The following is a 20,314-nucleotide window of genomic DNA, read 5'->3' on the forward strand; positions in this document are numbered from 1 at the left end:
TAACACTATCACCTTGCTCTTTTGGGAATCTTGCTTTGCACAAACTGACCATGAAATTTCCTACTTTGCGACACTTCATTAGCTGTGTACCTAGGTATGATATCACTATATAAGTCAGTAGAATGTTTTATTAATAGGATAATTATTGATATTCTAATAACCAGCTAAGATAAATGGTTAAGTGTATTGAACCTAGCTCATGAAGCATGCCTGATCTGCTCAAGCAGAGAAAGTGGTATATTGCAACATTTTTACATAGAAGGCTCAGTTTCAATTACCCTGTTTTTTTAGCACAGGAGCCAGAGTGCCAACTTTCTAGTACACAGTGAGTCTGCGGGAAATGAGACAATAAGCCCTTTAATGCTATAATTCTGTGTTTACACTGAGTAGATGCATTTGCAGGGAGTACAGAGCAGGAAAGGTAGCTGTAATGGTTTTGTACCCAGTGTTTTTGTATTAACATATTACTTAACCAAGAGCATTAACTGTTACAGAATTAAGGCATGTAAACAGAGGAAAGATACAGATCAGCACGATCTAATTGAAAGGTGGAACAGGGCTGGAAGGCTTCCTCAAGTACCTGTATCTATTATCATTGCCTTTAGGTTTACAACCAATGAAATACTTTCAAAGTGTGGTAACTGATGTATTGTGGGAAGCATGGTGGTGAACACATGCACAGCAAGATCCCACAAATAGCCATGCAGTTGTGACCACGATAATTTGTTTTATCGATCTTGGTTGAGGGATTACTCTTAGCCAGGACATGAGAATAAGACACCTTATTTTCTTCTGGGACTCCACTGAAGTTGTTCCATTTTCTGATTAATTGTTTAATTTCATTTACAAATTAAATAAATCAAGTGTGTTTTGTTCTAGAGACATACTTCAGAAACTAACTACACAACCAGGGCTGATAAAGATAAACTAATATCAGTGCACATTTTATAGTTAACTTGCTTAAAATATCAGACTATCATGTTGGATTTCTGCACGGAACAGAAAATGATCAAAAAGTATGTTCAATACTTCCCATTCTGAAATAAAAGCTGTATTTCTCCTCAAAATATCACTTAAATTTATAGCTAAAATTATGAATGCTGTAAATCTAAAGTAAAAATGCATGAAATCAATCATGCATCCAAGTGTATCTGACAAATGTAGACAGGTTAATTTTCTCGATGGAAACCTTTTAATAGAAGAATCTGTCGCTTCACCAGAATATCTGATGTGCCTCCTTCTTTTGTTCGGTTGCATTTAACAATAACTTACATCTGTTTAGCAGCTTTAACATAAAAGAGTATCCCCAGATGTTTCACAGGAAATAGGCAGTCAAAGGTTTGGTGGAAAAGGTAAGCTTTAAGGTGTTGTATGAGCCTGTCTAGACTACTGTTCACTGTGGGGTAGATTTGCTGCCATCATCCTTTTTTTAGAGTAGGGAGTTACAGACCCCACGATCTGGTGTAGTAAAGGAAAACTATTTGCTGTTCCAATGAGATAAGGCTTTTGTCTTGAACAAGATGAAGTTCAGTGCATGATAACAACTATGTACAAGTTACTCTGATCTGGTAGATATTGTTAGAGGCTGTAAGAGAACTTGAATGGTAGGTCTTATTCCTTAGAGATCCTAAGTTGTTCTCTCACCAAGTCAACTTGACATTATCGTACTGGGTGGTGCTTAAGGCACACCTCAGTATTAACTCGTTCAGATCCTTATATCCCTGTAAAACAAGTGCACCTCAGAGAAGCAGAGAGAGGAAGGGAAATGGAGAGGTCTAGGGAAGCAGTTTCAGAGCTCAGGACCTAGACAGCTAAAGGCAATACTGGAGCAAAGAAAACTGGAGATGCGGAGAATGTGGAGGAACTCAGATAACTGTCTCAGAGGGATATGGATTAAGAGGAAGTTTCAGAGATAAAGAAGGGGCGAGATCATGTAAGGATTCAATACGACGGATAAGGATTTTAAGTTGTGACATTGCCGGACTGGCAGTCATTGTAGGTTAGGGAGCAAAGGGATGTGTGTATTGGACTTGATGGTGAGTAAGGACACAGCCTGCTGATGCAAGAATGACCATTCATTCTTAACCCCTGTTTTCTGTCTGTTAGTCAATCCTTAATCCATGCTAATACATTACCCACTATCTCATGTGCTTTAATTTTGCTCTAACTTTCTGTGGACCTTATCCAAAGCCTTCTGAAAATCTGAGTTTCCTACGTCCATTGACTCCTCTTTATCAATTATGTGAGTAACGTCATAAAAAAAAGTCTCTAACAAATTTGTCAACCACGAGTTTCAACTCCTCATTTGCCCTAGTTACTTGGATCTCTAACGCTTGAAGATTTCTTGCATCTGCCCCAGTGAAAACTAACACAAAGTAATCATTTAGCTTCTCTACCTGACTCTGCCTGTAATAGACCCACTTTCATTTTAGCCAAATGTTTCCTTTTTACATCCCTATAAAAGCTTTTAAAGCCCATTTTTAAGTTTTTCCTAGATTGCACTCATATTCTATTCTGCCTTTCCTAACCAGTTTCTTGATCCTCCTTTGCTGTATTCCACAAACTTTCCAATCATCAGACTAATTCTGCCCACTTTTATAAGCCTTATAAATCTTATACAATCCTTAACTTCCTTTGTTACCTGTGGTTAACTGATTTTTATTCGAGTTTTTATACTTTGAAGGAACCTATAGTTCCTGTAAGTCATGCAATAGTTCCTTAAAGACAGTCCATTGGCTAACTACGGTCATGCCTTTTAATGTATTTTCCCAATCCACCTCAGCCAACTTAGGCCTCACCTTTTCATAATTTCCCTCATTTAAACTTAACATGCTTGCTTCTGAATGAGCTACTTCATTTTCAAATATAATGTAAAATCATGCTATGATCATTCACCTCTATACACTCATTTATAAGATTATTAATTAGGCCTTTTAAATTGTATAATACTAGATTTAAAATAGCCTGTCCTGTAGTCGGCTCCTTAACGTGCTGCTTTAAAAAAAACCTAACACATTCCAGAAGCGCATTCTCTACAGCTCTAGTGCTCATCTGGTTTAACCAGTCTATATACAGTCACCCATGATTACTGTATTGTCTTTGCTACAAGCTTGATTAATACCATGCTCCCCACTACCAAAACTGTTTGGTGGCCAATAAATAACTCCAACTGAAGTCTGCTGCCCATTCTGTTCCTGAGTTCCACCTAAACAGAATCTACACATCGTTCTTCCTATCTGAGATCCTCCATTACTAACATACTGAACCCATCTTTTATTATTAACACAACACCACCTCCTTTCCCTTCTAGTCTGTCCTTCTTAAAAGGTGAATATCACCAAGTGCATGGGAACCATGTAGCCATGTTTCTGGAATGGCAATTGTATCATAACCATTACTTTAATTTGTACCTTTAGATGCTTGTAATTTCACAGCATAGGCAATCAGCTGTGAAGATTCACTGTTCCTTTTTCAACCTCATACGTGATCTACTGCTCTCTCTCTTTCTCCCATTTTAAAGTACCATTGTTTTGATCTCTTTCTTTCAAAGTTCCAAAACAAAGCAAGAGCTTATAAAACAGTAATTACTTCTTCAAGATATCAAGGAAATCAGCTCAGCACTGAAAAAAACTTTAAAGAAAGATCACTCTTACAGCCACAATTTTTTCCCATCCACCATTTAAGATAACTAGGATCCCATGAATCTATTTATCATGTTGTGAATGCTGCATGCATTCAGGTAGAGTTGCTCTTAACTTTTACTTTCTGATGTCATTCTGCATTCAAGGCATATGTGATGCTTGGCTTTGTTCTCCTTTCTTCCATTGCCCTTAGCAGATTTTCTACTTCCTGTTACCAATTTCACTTTCTTCCAATTTGGGTTACCCATCAAGTTCCCATTCCCCTCAATCCCATTTCTACTTTTTGCACCAACTATTCCCTGTGTAAGTGAGGTATGCATCCTTACCACTTTCTGAGAACAAAATTCTTCTCTTGCATTTTCTGTTAGATTTATTAGTGACTGTTTTATGGGCTCCACTTCTGGTCTCGCTCAAAGTTGAAAATATCTTCTCTTCACTTATCCTATAAAATCTATTCATATTTTTTAAGCAACTTCATCAGGTAAATGTTTGGTTTTCTCTTTTCTAAAGAAAAGACCCTCCCCCACCCCAGCCAATTCAGTCTTTCCTGACAGGTGTAATCTCCCCGATCCAGTAACATTCCTGTAAATCTCATTTAGACTTTCTCCAATGCCTTTAAATCTGATGTATGATACGAAAACCCAGAATTGTGGACAATACTCCAGTGTAGTCTAAGTTTAACCTAACTTATCTACTTTCAATTCTATCCTGCTAGAAATAAACCCCAGTGCATAACTATACCAATCGTATTTTGTATGTTCTATTTCTATTGAATAGAGGATTGTTGCACATTTTTATTTTTACTACACAATGAGGAAAAATTATATCTGTTGTCTGTGTAGCTTGCCTTTAAACGAGTTCACTTGTAATGACTCCATGCGGCCTGTGCGTATAATGTCGTGACTCTGCCTGGCAGTTCATCCACAGTGCTTGCAAGCTGCATCTCTAATGTCTGCTTTATAACTGACAACGTATTTTAAAATAAACTAAACCACAGAGTTAATCGATCCACCCATAGAGTTATTCAATTCACCCACATAATCAATCCCTATTAGAACATTATCATTAACATCACCAAATCTTATGAAAAAGGTTACGAGTTCACACTTTTGTTTCAAATTTGATGTTTACAGTTGCCGATTTAAATACATCTTCCTCCTTAGTATTACACGCAGCTTCACGCCAGCCATTGAAATCAAAAACACACCACTGAAAGGAAGAAAACAAGTCGCGTGACTTTTTGAAAGACAGAGAGCAAACAAAGTGGTTACTGGAATGTGACATTGTAGCTCCACTGGAACAACAAATCTGGGGTGCTGTCTCTCTTTGAATAAAAGGCTATGTTAACATGTTACATTCACTCAGCATGTGGAGTCAGGAGTCACATGTAGATTAGCACCCTACAAATAATGGGCTTAATCCAGGTGGAACGATTAATGGGATGCCATTGGTAACTATTGAACATCCCTTTGCATTCCCAGCCCCTTCATATATTCCCAGGCATAGGATGACAAAGGGAAGTCCACAGGTCACATAAGTTCATATGTACAGTCTGGAAGAAAGAACTTGCATTTATTAGCACCATTCATAACTTTGGAACATTCCAAAGTGTTTCACAGCGAATTAATTACTTTCTGAAAACTAGTCACTGTTGTATTATAGGAAAACGTGTCAGCTAATTTTCCAGATTTCACAAATCTAGAACAGGAGCTACAGTGTAAAATTAAAAAATGTCTCCCTTTTAAGATGCAGATAATGAAGAATTTGTACTTAGGCAGATGGCAGTCTTTGAAATTTTCTCCTTTCGGGAGCAGTGGAGAGTGAGTCATTTAATATATTCAAGGTTGAGCCAGACAGATTTGTGATTGACAATGGAGTCGAGGGCTATGGGTTGTGGAATCAGACAGTGAAAGTCATATCAGATCAGTCATAAACCTATTAAAAGGCAGAATGGGGTTGATGGGCAAATGATCTACTCCTGCTTCTACTTCTAATGTTGTTACAATTTTAAATAGCAGTGTGATAAACGACCAGGTAAATTTCTTTTAAGTGACTTTGGTTGCGGGATAATTATTGACAAAATGTATCAGAGAGACCACCTCTGCTCTTCTGCTAAATAAAGCCATGGGATCCTTGATAGCCACCTAAGGTGGCAGACTACATCACTGAGACTATGGTACTCTTTCAGTATTGTGTTGGGAACATTGGCCTGGGTTTTGAGCTCAAGATCTAACCTAGGTGAAATTTCTATTTACTGAATTACTGCATATTTATTGGGAATTTTAACAAAATGGTTGGGTTTTTGGCACAGATTGCCACCTTAACTGTGTAGACTTTCTGGTAGAACTATCCAATGTGCCTCATTCCCTTGCTTTTTCTCTGCATCACTTCGATCATTTTTTCTGATATTTATCTAATTCTCTCTTAAAAGATATTGAATCTGTTTCTGCCATCAAATCACAACACACTGAATGATTTTTTTTTCATTTTTTTCCTCTCATCTTTATGCTAATTCACTTAAATTTGTGTCCCCTGTAAGCTGCTTGTTAGTCCATGTACAGTCTATAGTCTGCAATGTAGTGGCAAGGCAATGTGTCTTAGTCCTGATTCAAACTAGATCCCAAGTCAATTCAGTACAAGTTGCCAACAGAATTAAGCAGCTTTGCATGTTCTTACAGAGTTCCACGAAAACCAATCTGCAGAGTACAGATGATCTGTCAGGGTAGTTGAAGCCTGATATCAATGGGTATTGGTGCATGAGCAGCTCAAGTTAAACTTTCAGTGATTCATTTATGTTGATGTTGCTATGTCATGGCAACTCAGCAATACATAGCAAGCTACCTCTTACAGGGACACAAGCCTTTGAATAATAACATGAGAAAAAATGACAGCTCAGACACTTCCTACAATATTCACAATTGATCTTGATTGAACTACATTCAATGATAAAAAAATTCTGAAGTAGTGTGAAGTCATTTTCTAAAGAGTTGCCATTGGCAAACACAGTCTGGAATAATTTTAGTAAGAACTTTTGAAGTTTCTTTTCCTGACATGAACCAATCATGCCAATTAATGCATTGGTCTGGTTTTCATTGATGCAAAAATTGACATCATGTTTGTTATGTGGCCAATTGCCGACATTTTCACACTGTAAACTCTGAGTCAGCAAAGTGATAAATGACTAATCTGTTCATTTTAGCAATGATAATTGATAGATAAATACTGACCAGGGACAAAGGGGAAAAATTCCCTACTCTTATTTAAGCATGGCCATGAAATCTTTTATGCCCATTGTTGGACAGCTTAGAAACTTACTGCACAGAAAGACACCTCTCATCCTACATTGCTGATGCTAGCTCTTTGAAAGGAGAGCTATGGCCAGTCTCACATCCCGGTAAATTCTTCACAATGACTACCTGTCCAACTTCCTTTTAAAATAATTTACAAAATCAGCTTTCACCACCTTATCAGCTTCAGCCTTCCCGATCCCAACAACTGAGTGAATGAATTTTCCTCAGCTCCCCATCTATGAACCCTTAATTATTGACCTATTCACACTACCAAATTCTACCATCATTCACATGGCCTTGATTAGGTCTCCTTTTAACATTTTCACTTCTAAGGAAAAGATTGCCTTTCTAACATCTCCTCCTCATTATTGAAACTCTTTATCACTGGTAATCTACTAGCAAACCTCTGTACCCTCTTTCTAAGTCAATAACATTTTTCCTGGAATGGACTACCCAGAGATTTCCATGGTCCTTCAGTTGAGCCCTAGGTAGTCAATCCACTTTGCCATAAACGTTGACTACCTTGTCAGTGAAATTTTGTCTAATTCAGGCTTGAATAAATTCCGTGACCCATCCTTCATTGTTCTCTGGAGATTCCATAGACTAACAAAATCCTGAGAGAAGAAATGCCTCCTCATTGCTATCTTAAACAAAAATAATAATGCCTGAGATTGGCGACCAAAGTATGACTTTGATATCCTTTGTGCACTGTGTGAAATTGTAAATTGGGTTACAAGGCGAATAGCCAACAATGTTTTAAGCACTGCACGAAGGAAATCTTCCCCATCTGATTTCAAACAACTCACCTTGCCTTATTTAGTGAAATAGCACCAGCACTTCTCAAGAGAGATTATCAGACAAAATGTGATGCTGAGCCAGGTAAGAACAAATGTACAATAGGAGACCGAAAGCTGAGTCACAGAGGTAGGTTTTAAGAAATTCTAAAGGAGAGGAGAAAGAGGCAGAGACACACAGGGGTAGAATTCCAAAACTTAGGATGTAGGCAGCTGAAGGCACGGCCATCAATTATGGGATGCTCAGAAGGGAATGCATCAGAAATCAGAATTGGAGGCGACAGAGAACTTGGTTATAGAGTTGGAGAAGGTTACCGTGGGAACGGAAGGTGAAGTTGTGGTGGGATTTAAAAACAAGGAGGCTTAATCCAGCAGTTTGTGATTCTTAATGAAACACATTAACTGTAGTTGGCAGCGCAGCATTGATCACAGTGGCTGTGCTCTGTTAAGAGAACGGTTAGTTCTGAACACTTGCATCCTTTGCTACAGTTGTTTTTCAGAAAGTCTAATCTGTCTCCTTTTTGAAGTACTCACTGGTGTTAATCTTCTGCAGGGAAATGTGTTTTTCCAGTTGCCTCCTCAACTTCACTTCTGCTCCATATTTTCCTGTTGTGCCATTATCTGCCAGGATGAAATGTGAATGCATGCTGTTCAGCACGGTCAGCTTGCTCAAGGGGTTGGACATTGTTTGATATGGCCGGACCACCTGTGCGAAGACATATTAACCAACAAAAACAACTTATATTTATTCAATGCCTTTAACATAGCAAAATGTGCCAAGGTGCTATACAATAGCATTATCAAACAAATTTGACCACTGAGTCCATGAGGTGATACTGCTTCAGGTGATCAAAAGCTTGGTTAAAGAGGTAAGTTTGAAAGAACTTCGTAGCACAGAAGAAAATAGCAGAGAGACAGAGGTTTGGAGAAGGAATCCCAGAGTGTAAAGTGTAGACATCTCAAGGCACATCAAACAATGCTGGCATGATTAAAATTAGGGGATGCTCAAGAGGCTGAAATTGGATATTCTTCTGGAGGAGATTACAGAGATAGGCAGGCACAAGACCATGGAAGGATTGAAAAACAAGGATGAGAACTTTAAATTCTAGGCATTGCTACACTGAGAGCCAAATCGGGGTCTATATTGAGATGCCAAAGATAGATGGCTCTCTTTTGTGTCCTGATTTCTAGCTCCTGTTATATTTTTATTTAGATAATGGGCCAAGGCAAACAAAGACTGTTACAACATTTTTAAAGCGAGTGGAAATAAATTGAAATAATTTGCATCAAAGTGGAGAGATATCCTGGACAATATGGTACAATTTTTTAGCAGGTAATAAGTTAGAATAAAGATCAGTGAAAAACTGCATCCATTTAATTTCCCTTATTCCAGCAAAGATGCTGCTGGATACTATTCTACAGCCATTAATAGATAGCCAATACAATTTCAAATGGGGCTTTCAGAACCTGGACTGTGTTAGGGATTACTGTCCAGACAATCAGATAAGAGAATTCTTTCTTCATATCTCAATAGAATTAAGGATTATGTTGTAGCGAGGTGATCTGTGATTTCATGCATGCCAAAATATTTGTAATCTTCCACAAGCAAAAAAGAAAATATTATTTGAAGAAGATAAAGAGGAACAAAAAATACACATATTGAACTTTTGGAAATGTAAGTGTACATACCATTAAAAAAAAGTCGTTACATCTTAAAAGTTAATTTCAATATTGCATTTTGTGATCTTGGGATTAGGATAAAACCTTACTTCAATTTAGCCTTATTTGAGGCAAGAATTTTTGATTGGAAGTGTTCCAACAAGATGCCAAAGTTGGATTTATTTTTTACTGATTTTAAAGCCAAAGTAATATCATTTTCTCTGCAGTACTTCAATTAATTCAGAAGTTTTAAATTTGTTTTGAAATATACCGTAAAACTTATCCAAAACAGCCATTACTCCTGACTAGGCTAAAGTTCTCTTTGTATAGTATTTCATAGTATGAGTTTTTTGTGTTGGAACTGATTTCAGATGGGTTTTAGGGACAATTTTTACGTTATGAAAGGCATTTCCTTCTTGTAACAACTCCAGTTACACTGGTGAGGAGGTAAGAGACAAGATACCCACGTCCTTTCCAATCAGATCCTCTTGATTCTCCACTATTCCCCATGGAGCGATGCCTATAATGCAGATTCTTCCTCTGGACTTTGAAGCATGGTCCTTCAGTGCATCTCCTACATGGCGAATGACCCCTAAAAATGAACCCAAGAAATGTGATTGCAGCACCATTTTAGCTGATTGGAACAACGGAGTCCTCATTTTGATGATTACCTCTTGTACCAATCGCAACAATAACTTGCATTTATTTAGCACCTTTAACACTGCAAAACATCCTAAGGGGCTTTCACAAGGGCTATTTCCACGCAAAGTTCAGATTGAACCAAAGAATTAGGACAGGCAATAAAAGCTTGGTCAAAGTTGACCCTTGAGATCTTGGTATGCAAATATTGGAGTGTCAACATTGGCCATCTTGACACTCGAGACCACTTTCCAAAAATCCATCAGTAATTACTCAGTACATTTTCCATTAGTTCTGTGCAACTCATAGAGTCATAGAGCATGGAAACTAGACCTACCTACCTGCTCCTGGCCCATATCCTTCCAAACCTTTCCTTTTCATGTACTTATCTAAGTGTCTTTTAAACATTGTAGCTGTGCCCACATCCACCACTTCCTGTGTAAAACCCTCTGTGTAAAACATTTGTCCGTTGTGTCATTTTCAAATCTCTCTCCTTAAAAATATGCCCCCTAGTCTTGAAATCCCCCATCCTAGGGAAAAGACACCAGCCATTAACCCTATCTATACCCCTCATGATTTTATGAACCTCTCAACACTCCAGTGGAAAAAAATCTCTCAGCCAATCCAGCTTTTCATTATAAATCAAGCCTTCCACACCTGACAACATCCTGGTAAATCTCTTCTGAATCCCCTCTAGCTTAGTAATATCCTTCCTATAATAGGGCGACCAGAACTGAACACAGTACTCCAGATGAGGCCTCAACAATGTCCTGTACAACCTCAACACGACTTCCCAACTTCTACATTTGTTGGAATTCATTTTCTAGAATTCCATTCTTTCTACATTGTCTGAATTTTTCTGCTTAATCTCTCCTGCCAGAGACAATGTATTAGATCTCAGCTGTAGATATCAACTGTTCTAAATGGCACATTGATTTGTCGCTACTAGTTCCTGAGTTACACTCAGGCAGAAATGACACTGATACTTACGCTATTTTCTGAGCTGACCTTTCCACAGGAACTTATCAGCCTGGACATTTAAAAAAAAGTGAACTAAAAGTAGAATTAAAAAATTGAAGCATCACCCCTCTCCTTTGTTGAAATTCCCCTTTATATAGTGATGATATGCAAATTAAATTCTGAATCAAAGCCTCATTTACACACACTGAGTACAATATGTTTGACAAAAAAAACTAATTTGGAAACTTTTATCTTTCTCATGAAAGAAATCACAATGCCACATCAAAGCTAGAAAATATTCTGTGTGTCTTATTAAGGGTGAAATATAAACTACTGGCTACGCATACCAGAAATAGTGTCAATGGGATATGCTGAGCCTAGAATTTTAGTGTGTAATTGCAGGAAATGGGTGTTTTTTGGTGTTATGCTTGGTGGATGGCAGAGGAATACCTATGTCGATGGAGCAGTCAGGGGTTCAGGAGACATACAGACTCCAAAAATGGTGCAGACATTGCATGAAACTTGTGCCCATCGATTCCTGCGTCCTGATTCCCATTTCTGTGTTTCAGTTGTCACACTTCCACACATTGATCTCTATTTCTATGTGTCAATTGTCAAACTGTACAGTCACTAATCCCTATTCCTGTATGTCAGTTAACATTAAGTACACATACTAATCCCTATTTCTATGTGTCAGTTGCCAGACTGTACACATACTGATCTCTATTCCTGTGTGTTTGTTAACATACAGTATACACAGGCTGACCCCTATTGCAGTGTGTCAGTTAACATTAAGCACAGACACTGATCCCTATTCCTGTTTGTCAGTTGACAGATTGGACATAGTTTGCACCCCTTGCACATGTGCTGATTATTAAATTGAGCCATGCCCCATGTGTGCTCTAGTAATCATATTATACACAAACTCTTTCCTGAACTGAAGTGGAATCAGTGGAAATGACTGAGATGCAGCAGACAGGCCAGGAGTACTGATTGTATAATGATCGAACAGAAGGCTGCAGCTGCTATTGTGCTGTTCTCACTTTGTAGCCCAAACCCGCTGAGGCAGCGATACCTGAAATCACTATCTATGCAGAATCATCAGCTCCACAGGGCTTGTTAGCTTTAAGTTCTATTCATATGCTCATTACTATTTCAATAGTGTTGATGATCAGTTCCTCCTTCCCTTTTAACCCTTGATCTTTTTACTAATCTTTGGATGCTTTTTCAGCCTTCTGTTGTGAAGACAGACATAAATTACTTGTCCCCTAATAATTCTGGGTGTACCTACACCACAAGGACTACCAAAGTTCAGGAAGGCAATTTATCATCATCTTCTCCAGGGCAATTAGAAATTAGAAATGCTGACCCAGCCAGCGATGCCCATATCCCGTTGACAAATAAGTAAAGGAAAGGAACAGCTGCATATGAATAGAGAAAGACAAAAATTGCGGCTAGATAGAGAGCAAAAGCCTAAACCCAAACCAAAAGCAGATATAGAAAATAAAACAGACAGGGTGAACAAAACACATTTTGCTCCAAGTAATCAATTGCACCAGGAAGAAGGATCATGCCAAAGTCATCTGCCACCATATACTTTTCACAAGGGGTTGTCTTAAAACTTATATTGTGGAAATTTTAAACAAAACTCATGGTTAAATACTGAAAGAAAAAAATAAAATTATTCTTTACCTGTGTTCACACCTCCAGTGAATATCCAAGCCCCTGTTGTCATAGCAGCTTTAATTAGACCTTTCCCAAATACTTGCTTGAGTTTGGGTTGGAGTTCAAAGTTTTGGAGGCCTCCATGAATGGAGATCAATAGCTTCGGGAGGTCCAGCTGCCATTCCTTTGTCATTAGATGTAAGAGGAGATCAGGCTTTGTGTCAAATGAAACACGTACGTACTATAACAGAAATGGGAAGAAGAGGAGAAACTAGATACAAGATTGTATCTTTCTCACTGCTGGTTTCTGATTTTACTGAATGTTTATATAGGTACAGAGAATACATTTTCTCAATGTCTAACCCCTCAAACAACTTAAGAATTTTGTTTCAGTGAGTACAATCACTGAACAGTCCCATCATCCCAGGATCGGGTCTAATGAATCTTCATTGCATTCTTTTTACAGCAATTATTTCCTGCCTTTCAGTAAAGAGGCCACAATACAACACAGTATTCCAGGAATGTTATCACCAATGCCCTAAGAACGCACTTCAGCCAATCTGCTAGCAATGCCACATTCTACTTGTGATCTACAATATTAAGAATATCAGAAGTCATGGAGCCAGAAAATAATCGTTTTCCAGGACTACATATAGTCTACATGGGCACTTCAATTTGTTAAGGGTGTCCTGGCTGTTTTCTATTTGGAAGAAAGACAGGCTTGCATTTATACAGCTCCTTTCATAACCCTAGGATGTCCTTCACAGGTGTTCAACTACTGTTGCAGTGGTGTAACAGTGGCTGATTTGCACATCGCAAAAACCCATAAATAGCAGTGTGATAATGGCCAGAAAATCTGATTTTCTGATGGCGATTGAGGGGTAAGCATTTGTCAGAACATTGGAAGAACTTTCCTGCCCTTAACTTGAATGGTGCCATTGAGATCTTGTACATTCACCTGAGAGGGCAGATGGGGATTTTATATAAGAATCTCATCTGAAAGACAGCACCTTCAAAAGTGCTGCACCAGGAGTATCAGCTTACGTTTCACGGTGAAGTCTCTGACGTTCTCAAACTCACCCATTCTGACTGAGAGGTCAGAGTGTGTTGGCCATGAATCCATGGTGGACCTTACTACTACAATCGTTTACATTTGTTAACAATTAACACTTACATTTTGTACATCCTGGGACTGACAACCTCTTAGCAATAACGTATTAGAGTCTTTAGAGATGATTAAAGCTTTGCTTGTTACCATGGCTTTATTGGAGTGCCCTCCTCCCTGGAATTCAATAGTCCCAAAGGCATCTGTTGGACTGAGCTGGGTATGTTTGCTGATGGACCACTTCTCCGAGTGCAAATCATTCTTTGTAATTCTGCTTTCAATACTTTCATTCTGACTGATGGAAATGACTGGAGGCAATCCAACATGTTGACCCATGAGTCGACCACAACAACACCTGCCATCACAGAAACAAATATGTTTTAGATTTCCTTTCATTCAAACAAAAGAAAAATTTGACTAGGTTCCATCTTAAAGGCTCTGATGTATATTTCTAAGAGTCCATACAATCCTTTATAGAGGTCAGGAAGGGAAGGATTTACCTTTGCCCTCCCACCACAGATCAAATGTCAGACTGTGAGCTCTCTGTGCTCAGGTCTTTATGTCCCCAACAAGCCCTCCCTGTCATCGTGCCTTCCAGCTACAGCCATGTGCCTCGTGGTGTGGGCAGCTGATTGGCTTCCTACACCCTCCCCAAGACAGTGACTTGTTCTGATTTGGAATGCATTGCCTCAAGTGGCGATGGAAGCAGTCTCAATAGTGAATGGACTTCAATAAAAAGGAAGCAGACAAACGCTTGAAAAGGAAACTTTTGCAGGGCTGTGGAGAAAGAACAGGGGAGTTAACTTAATTGGATTGTACTTTGAAAGGGCTGGCATAGGCGCGATGAGCCGAATGGCCTCTTGTTGTACTGTATGATTTTGATTCTGACCTTTTTCACCGTGGTCTCAATGCCCCATTGTCAGCATTAACCCCAGGATGAGAAGTGCTGTGGTGCAGGAGTGGAAACTGACAGATTTCAATTTGCTGATTAGGAATTCTGCTGGGAATCCACCACGGATTACTCATCTAGAGGAATGGTGTGGGGTTAGGGTCCAAGACTGACCTGGCTTTACCCTGTGGAGGCAGGAGAAGGTAACTGCAGCTCCCCCAGGTATCACAATGGAAAGAATATAGCAGATCTCAATCTGACCTTCACTGGATGGCAACATACAGTCAAAGGAGTTCGCCTCAGGAGAATGTTCAGACCAGTTTTACAACAACAAACTCAACAACTTGCATTTATATAGCGCACTTAATGTGGTAAAAATGTTTCAAGATGCTTCATAGAAGAGTTATGAAAAGAAAATCAGCTCTGAGCCACATACAGAAGGTGTTAGGAGAGGTGAAAAGAAATAGGTTTTATGGGGCATCCACAAAAGTGGAGACAGAAACGCTGAGAGATTTAGGAAGGAAATTCCAGAACTTAAGGTGAAGGCAGCAGAAAGCACTGCCAAGGATGTGCTATGATGGAAATCAGGAAAGGGTGAGAGGCCAGAATTGGAGGGTCACAGGGATCTCAACAAGTTGTGAGGGTGGAGGAGTTACTAAGATAGGGAGGAGGCCAGGGAGGATACAAACACAGGTTTGAGAATTATAAAATTCACTCAATGCTTTTTCTGTGCTCTCAATATTAATCAACAATTGAAATCTGTGGTCTTTACAATAATACAGAGGACTTTTCCAGTAAGTATGTAGGAAGTTCTCCAATATGAGGTGCTTTAACAATTAAAAACAAGTTCAAATTATTTATTGTCACCATTCTTTTCTCGACAGCAGATTGTATTCAATAAACTTTATCAACAAATCTATTACCTATGGTGGTCTTTGGTGCTCGGTATTATGTGGACACATTCTCTTTTGCAAAATGCTCTCTCTATCCATGATTTCTGAGCCTGAAAATCATAGGAAGAACAATATTTTAGTTCAATTGTCTACAGAAGTGCAACATAAAGTAAAAACTGACACAATTCATTGAGATGTAAAAACATCCAAGATTGAACAGTAATGACAGAAGCAAATGGAAGAAACGGTGTCTGCAAAAAGATAACTTTTTGGGTTTCTCTCCAAAGCAAATGACTTGTTTTTAAGTTTCACATGCACTTGCAGAATGCGTTGTAAAGTGGGAACAAACGGGAATCTAGCGAAAGAGTCGCTACTCAGTTGTGTTGGTTTTTTTCTGTCTTGATTTGTTTGCATGTGAATTGTGGAATTTTTAATACAATTTACATTTGAGGGCTCTTGTGATGCTGTCGTAGTGTCACTACCTCTGAGCCAGAAGGACCAGGTTCAAATCCTACCTGCTGCAAAGATGTGCAATAACATTGTTGAACAGTTCGTCAGAAAATATCTGCAACTTACATTTAACTTCTAAACGTTAATTGTTGTTTCCATGGTATGTCGAGTTAGTTTTAAAAGCATTGCACTAGAGGCAGACACCACACAAAATTGGCCAGGATGAACTAATTACCTCAGTGAGTTTCCATTAATTGTACCTATTTGCTGGTCTCTGATGAGGCTTCAAAATTAAGTTGGTACTTTGGGATGGAAGAACCGTAATAAACATCTTTCAAAAACTTTGATTACATCAAAAAAAAACTACTAAGGAATTGAGAAGAATTGAATAAGGAATTTACTCCAATTTAACCAGCAAAAGCTTCTGAATATTTAAAACAAACTTAATTAACAAAAATCAAATTACTCACAGCTGCTGGGTTGACACCAATTTAAATTTCTACTTTTTTGTGATGTACTGATTTTCAGCCTAATTAACCACGTTATCACTCTTGAAAACATCAAGGAATGTTTTCTAGGACAAATTTTGAGAACCAACCTTTCAACATGCTGGTGGATTACACCAGCAACTTTAACCTTGGAAGGTGGGTGAATGAGTTTCAGCAAATTCTTGGGAGATAGTTTTAAAACAGGAGTAATTTCAAATGCTACATAAGCTCTAATTGCAAACTATTCCAAAGAGGAATCTCTACCCCTCCACTTTTTAAGGCGTGAGAAGTATACGCAATGTTTCAAAGAGCATAACACACTAGATTTTGGATAACAAAATAAAAGTTGGGGTTTGAGTAATCTCTTCACTTAGAGTGACAAGCTTTATGTATCCATATGTTATGTTAATTTGCATCCAAATTTAACTGTGAAATGTTAAAAATATTGTTAATATGACAAATACAAAATTTAAATATCACTGGATTCCAGACTTTCATGAGACACAGAACATAAATTGGCAAAAACAAAATAACAAATGAAAAAATATTATTAGTTGTCAAAAAGGCTTGATGATGTTTTTCTTTCCTTTAATCTTTCATGGGATGGCAAGAACAGCATTTGATACCGACCCCTAACTGCCCTTGAACTGAATGGCTTTCCAGGTCATTTCAGAAGGCAGTTAAGAGACAAGCACACTGCTGTGCTTCTGGAGTCAGAGAAAGGCCAGTCCACGTAGGAATAGTTGGTTTCCTTGGGTAAAGGACATAATGAACCAGATGTTAACAACAATTGTCATGGTCACCATTGCTGAAACTAGCCTTATAAATTGAATTTGAATTCCACCAGCTACCATGGTGGGATTCGAACCCCAGTCCCGAGTACATTCGCCTCTGGATTATTGGCCCAGTAAGTAATGATAATAAGGTGGTGACTACTCCAGATGGCCCGTTTGCAAGTTCTAGACTTGGGAGTAAGTTAAATCTACATGTACATGCTTGCTTTAACTTTTTAAAATTTCTATTGGGACATGAGTGTTGCTGAGCAGGGAAAGAATTTATTGCCATCACTAATTGTCCTTAGGAAGGTAGTAGTGAGCTGCCTTCTTCTACTGCTGCAGTCTATATGGGATGGTAAATCCAGAGTACTGTTAGGGTGGGAATTCTAGGATTCTGACAGTAAAAGAATGGCTGTGTAGTACCAAGTCAGGTTGGTGTGTAACTTACATGGGAACCTTCAGGTGGCGATTTTCCCTGCATCCCTGTTCTTCTGGGTGGTACAGGTTGTAGATTTGGAAGGTGCTGTCAAAGGAGATTTGGTGAGTTGCTGCAACATGTCTTGCAGATGGTACACACTGCTCTGGTGGTAGATGGAGTGAACATTTAAGATGATGTACAGGGTGCCAAGAGGAGCAACCTGTTTTGGATGGTGTTGAGCTTCAAGTGTTCCATTACTCTACTGACTTGTTCCTTGTAAATAGTGTGCAGGCTTTGAGACATCAAAAGGTGAGCTCTGTGTTGCAGAATTCCTAGCCCACTGACCTGCTCTTATATGTTCACTAAATGAGAGCTTCATATTTGTGCTGTGATCTGTGTGGTCTATGTTGTAAGTGTGATCAATTGGTTAACACACACAAAATAATTGTTGTTGACTTCACTATTGTCATTCCCACAAAAACTTCCATAAAAGACTAAACAAGACTTTAGGAACAACATAGAAACCACTCCATTCAGAGTATTGGTGGTATTTGCATCCTATTATTACCAATGGGAAGTACACCACAGGAATATTATGAACAAATGTTATTAGAAACTGCAACAATAGACTGGCATCCAACAAATCCTTAATTAAATCCAGGTTTGTATTATTTCCTTGTTGATTCCCATGTTACTGGTGTGTGATATTAGAATCCTTGTGGAGAGTAAAATAATATGGACATTTTATTTTTTAATAAAGGAATGACCTTTTACCGGATTTTTCATCTCACTTTCAGAAAGACTTTGCATTACCCATTTGGCAGTATGCCCTGCACCATAAGTAACATTGGAGTATTAGTCAGTAACTACAAATTCTGCAAACTGCCATTCCTTACTTAGCCTTAATACTGCAATATGCCGACACAGGAGAAAGGTTGCAATATCAGATAGTGTAACCCTTCCTTACCTCTCCGCATTCCTTGATTATCCCTTCTAGTTTGTTCGTTATAAATGCTGACCTTAGTTCTTCAACTATAAGCAAGACTTGAACAGTAAACGAACTGAACTTGATCAACTTGTATTGATCCTATAAATGTTAAGTTCTCATTTTATTCAAGATAGCTACTTGGGACTAAGATGAGAAGAAATCTCTCCTTGCAGAGGATTGTCATCTTTTGGGATTCTCTACAGAGCAAGCTGTAGATTTGTAGCCAACAGCTGTCCAGTATTTTGTTACAAGGTTAAAGGATTCATGACCCCTAACAAATTGAAGGTTATGGGGATAGTGCAGGAAAGCGGGATTGTTCTAAATATCAGCCACGATCTTCTAGAATGATGGAACAGGCTGGAGGGGGTGTATGGCCTATTCCTGCTCCTATTTCCCATGTTCTTATGTTCCATTGCTTTCAGTTGTTTAACCCCTTTGTTGCTACTGACATGAGACTGTCCTCTTGTCATTACAGCAAAAGCAACTAAACTGCTCAGACTCTGCTCCCCAAGACAAGTCTTGGGTGACCTGATGGAGACAATATAACTGAGAGAAAATGCTTCCACCTGTTGGGGGGAGGGGGAGTTCACTACTGAGGGTCACAACCAATAAGTTTGGAAAGCAACTCAGGAGAAATCCCCTTACCCAGAGGGTGGTGAGAATGTGGAACTTGTTACCACAAGAAGTGGTTGAGGTAAACAACATAGATGAGGAAAAGTGGAGCTTGAACAAGTGCAGAATTTTGTTGGTGTTATAGCTTCAGCCAAACCCCAGGGAAAGCTGGACAAGCATGAGAGAGATAAAGTAATAGAAGGATATGCAGGTAGGGTGAGATATAATAGGGTGGTGGAACTTATCATCTCTCTCCATCGATATCTCCTATCCCTTTCTGTCTCAGTTTATCCAGCTTCCTCTCAAATGCATCCATGTTATTCTCATCAACCAATCCCTACAGAATGAGTTCCAATTCTCACCACTCAGATGCAGAGTAGCATTGACAGAAACTAGGGGTCAGATTGGCATCCAGCTACCCTGCCTGGGGATGACAGATTAGGTAAAGTCATCTGTTTCAGTGCAGAAAAGCTCAAAAAGAAAATCATAGAAAGAAACACAAAAACTCATCATAAGACGATTAGTTGGTTAAAAAGAAAAACAAAAATCTTTAATTGCTGCAGTGTCTTTCACAACTTCACGATGCCACAAAGTGCTTTCTGATCATTGAATATGATTTGCTGGCAATGTAGTCACTATTATAATGGTGGCAAAATCTCTCAGTCGATTTGGACTGCAGGACAATCAGCAAGATCCCACAAACAGTAATGAGCAGAAATGACCTTTTCACCTCCCACCTGCAGATGGTCACCAGAGATTGGTTACTTGCCCATTTCTCATGGGACCATTAAGGACATCATTAACTCCATTATAATCAGGGAATCAAAGCTCATTGTCAAAGCTGAACTCACCCATGGAAAGATTGTTTTCAAAACAGTTCACATTGAGCTGACATTCCCCTTTTCTGCCCTTGATTTAAATGTCATTGATTTGTTTTACACTGCTTAGAACTCCTCATTATTCAAGACTATTCTGAATTCATCTTGTCAGAAGCATGTAATTTGCTTCAATTTTAATGAGATGGGTGAAAATAATGCAAACTTGAAA

General features: G+C 38.7%; 1 protein-coding gene across 1 annotated transcript in view; it reads right to left on the reverse strand.

Annotated features, from left to right (window-relative positions):
* The window catches only part of trpm3 (transient receptor potential cation channel, subfamily M, member 3), a 445,569-nt gene that overhangs the window by 98,634 nt on the left and 326,621 nt on the right, over window positions 1–20,314 (reverse strand). The window contains exons 2-6 of the mRNA XM_048620080.1: window positions 15,566–15,645; window positions 13,904–14,108; window positions 12,676–12,889; window positions 9,852–9,976; window positions 8,260–8,431 (exon numbers count right to left, since the gene is read on the reverse strand). Of these exons, the coding sequence (XP_048476037.1) occupies window positions 8,260–8,431; window positions 9,852–9,976; window positions 12,676–12,889; window positions 13,904–14,108; window positions 15,566–15,645 (796 nt within the window). The remainder of the gene's footprint in view (window positions 1–8,259; window positions 8,432–9,851; window positions 9,977–12,675; window positions 12,890–13,903; window positions 14,109–15,565; window positions 15,646–20,314) is intronic.

Source organism: Rhincodon typus, chromosome 3, assembly GCF_021869965.1.
Source record: "Rhincodon typus isolate 14 chromosome 3, sRhiTyp1.1, whole genome shotgun sequence".
Lineage (NCBI taxonomy): Eukaryota > Metazoa > Chordata > Chondrichthyes > Orectolobiformes > Rhincodontidae > Rhincodon > Rhincodon typus.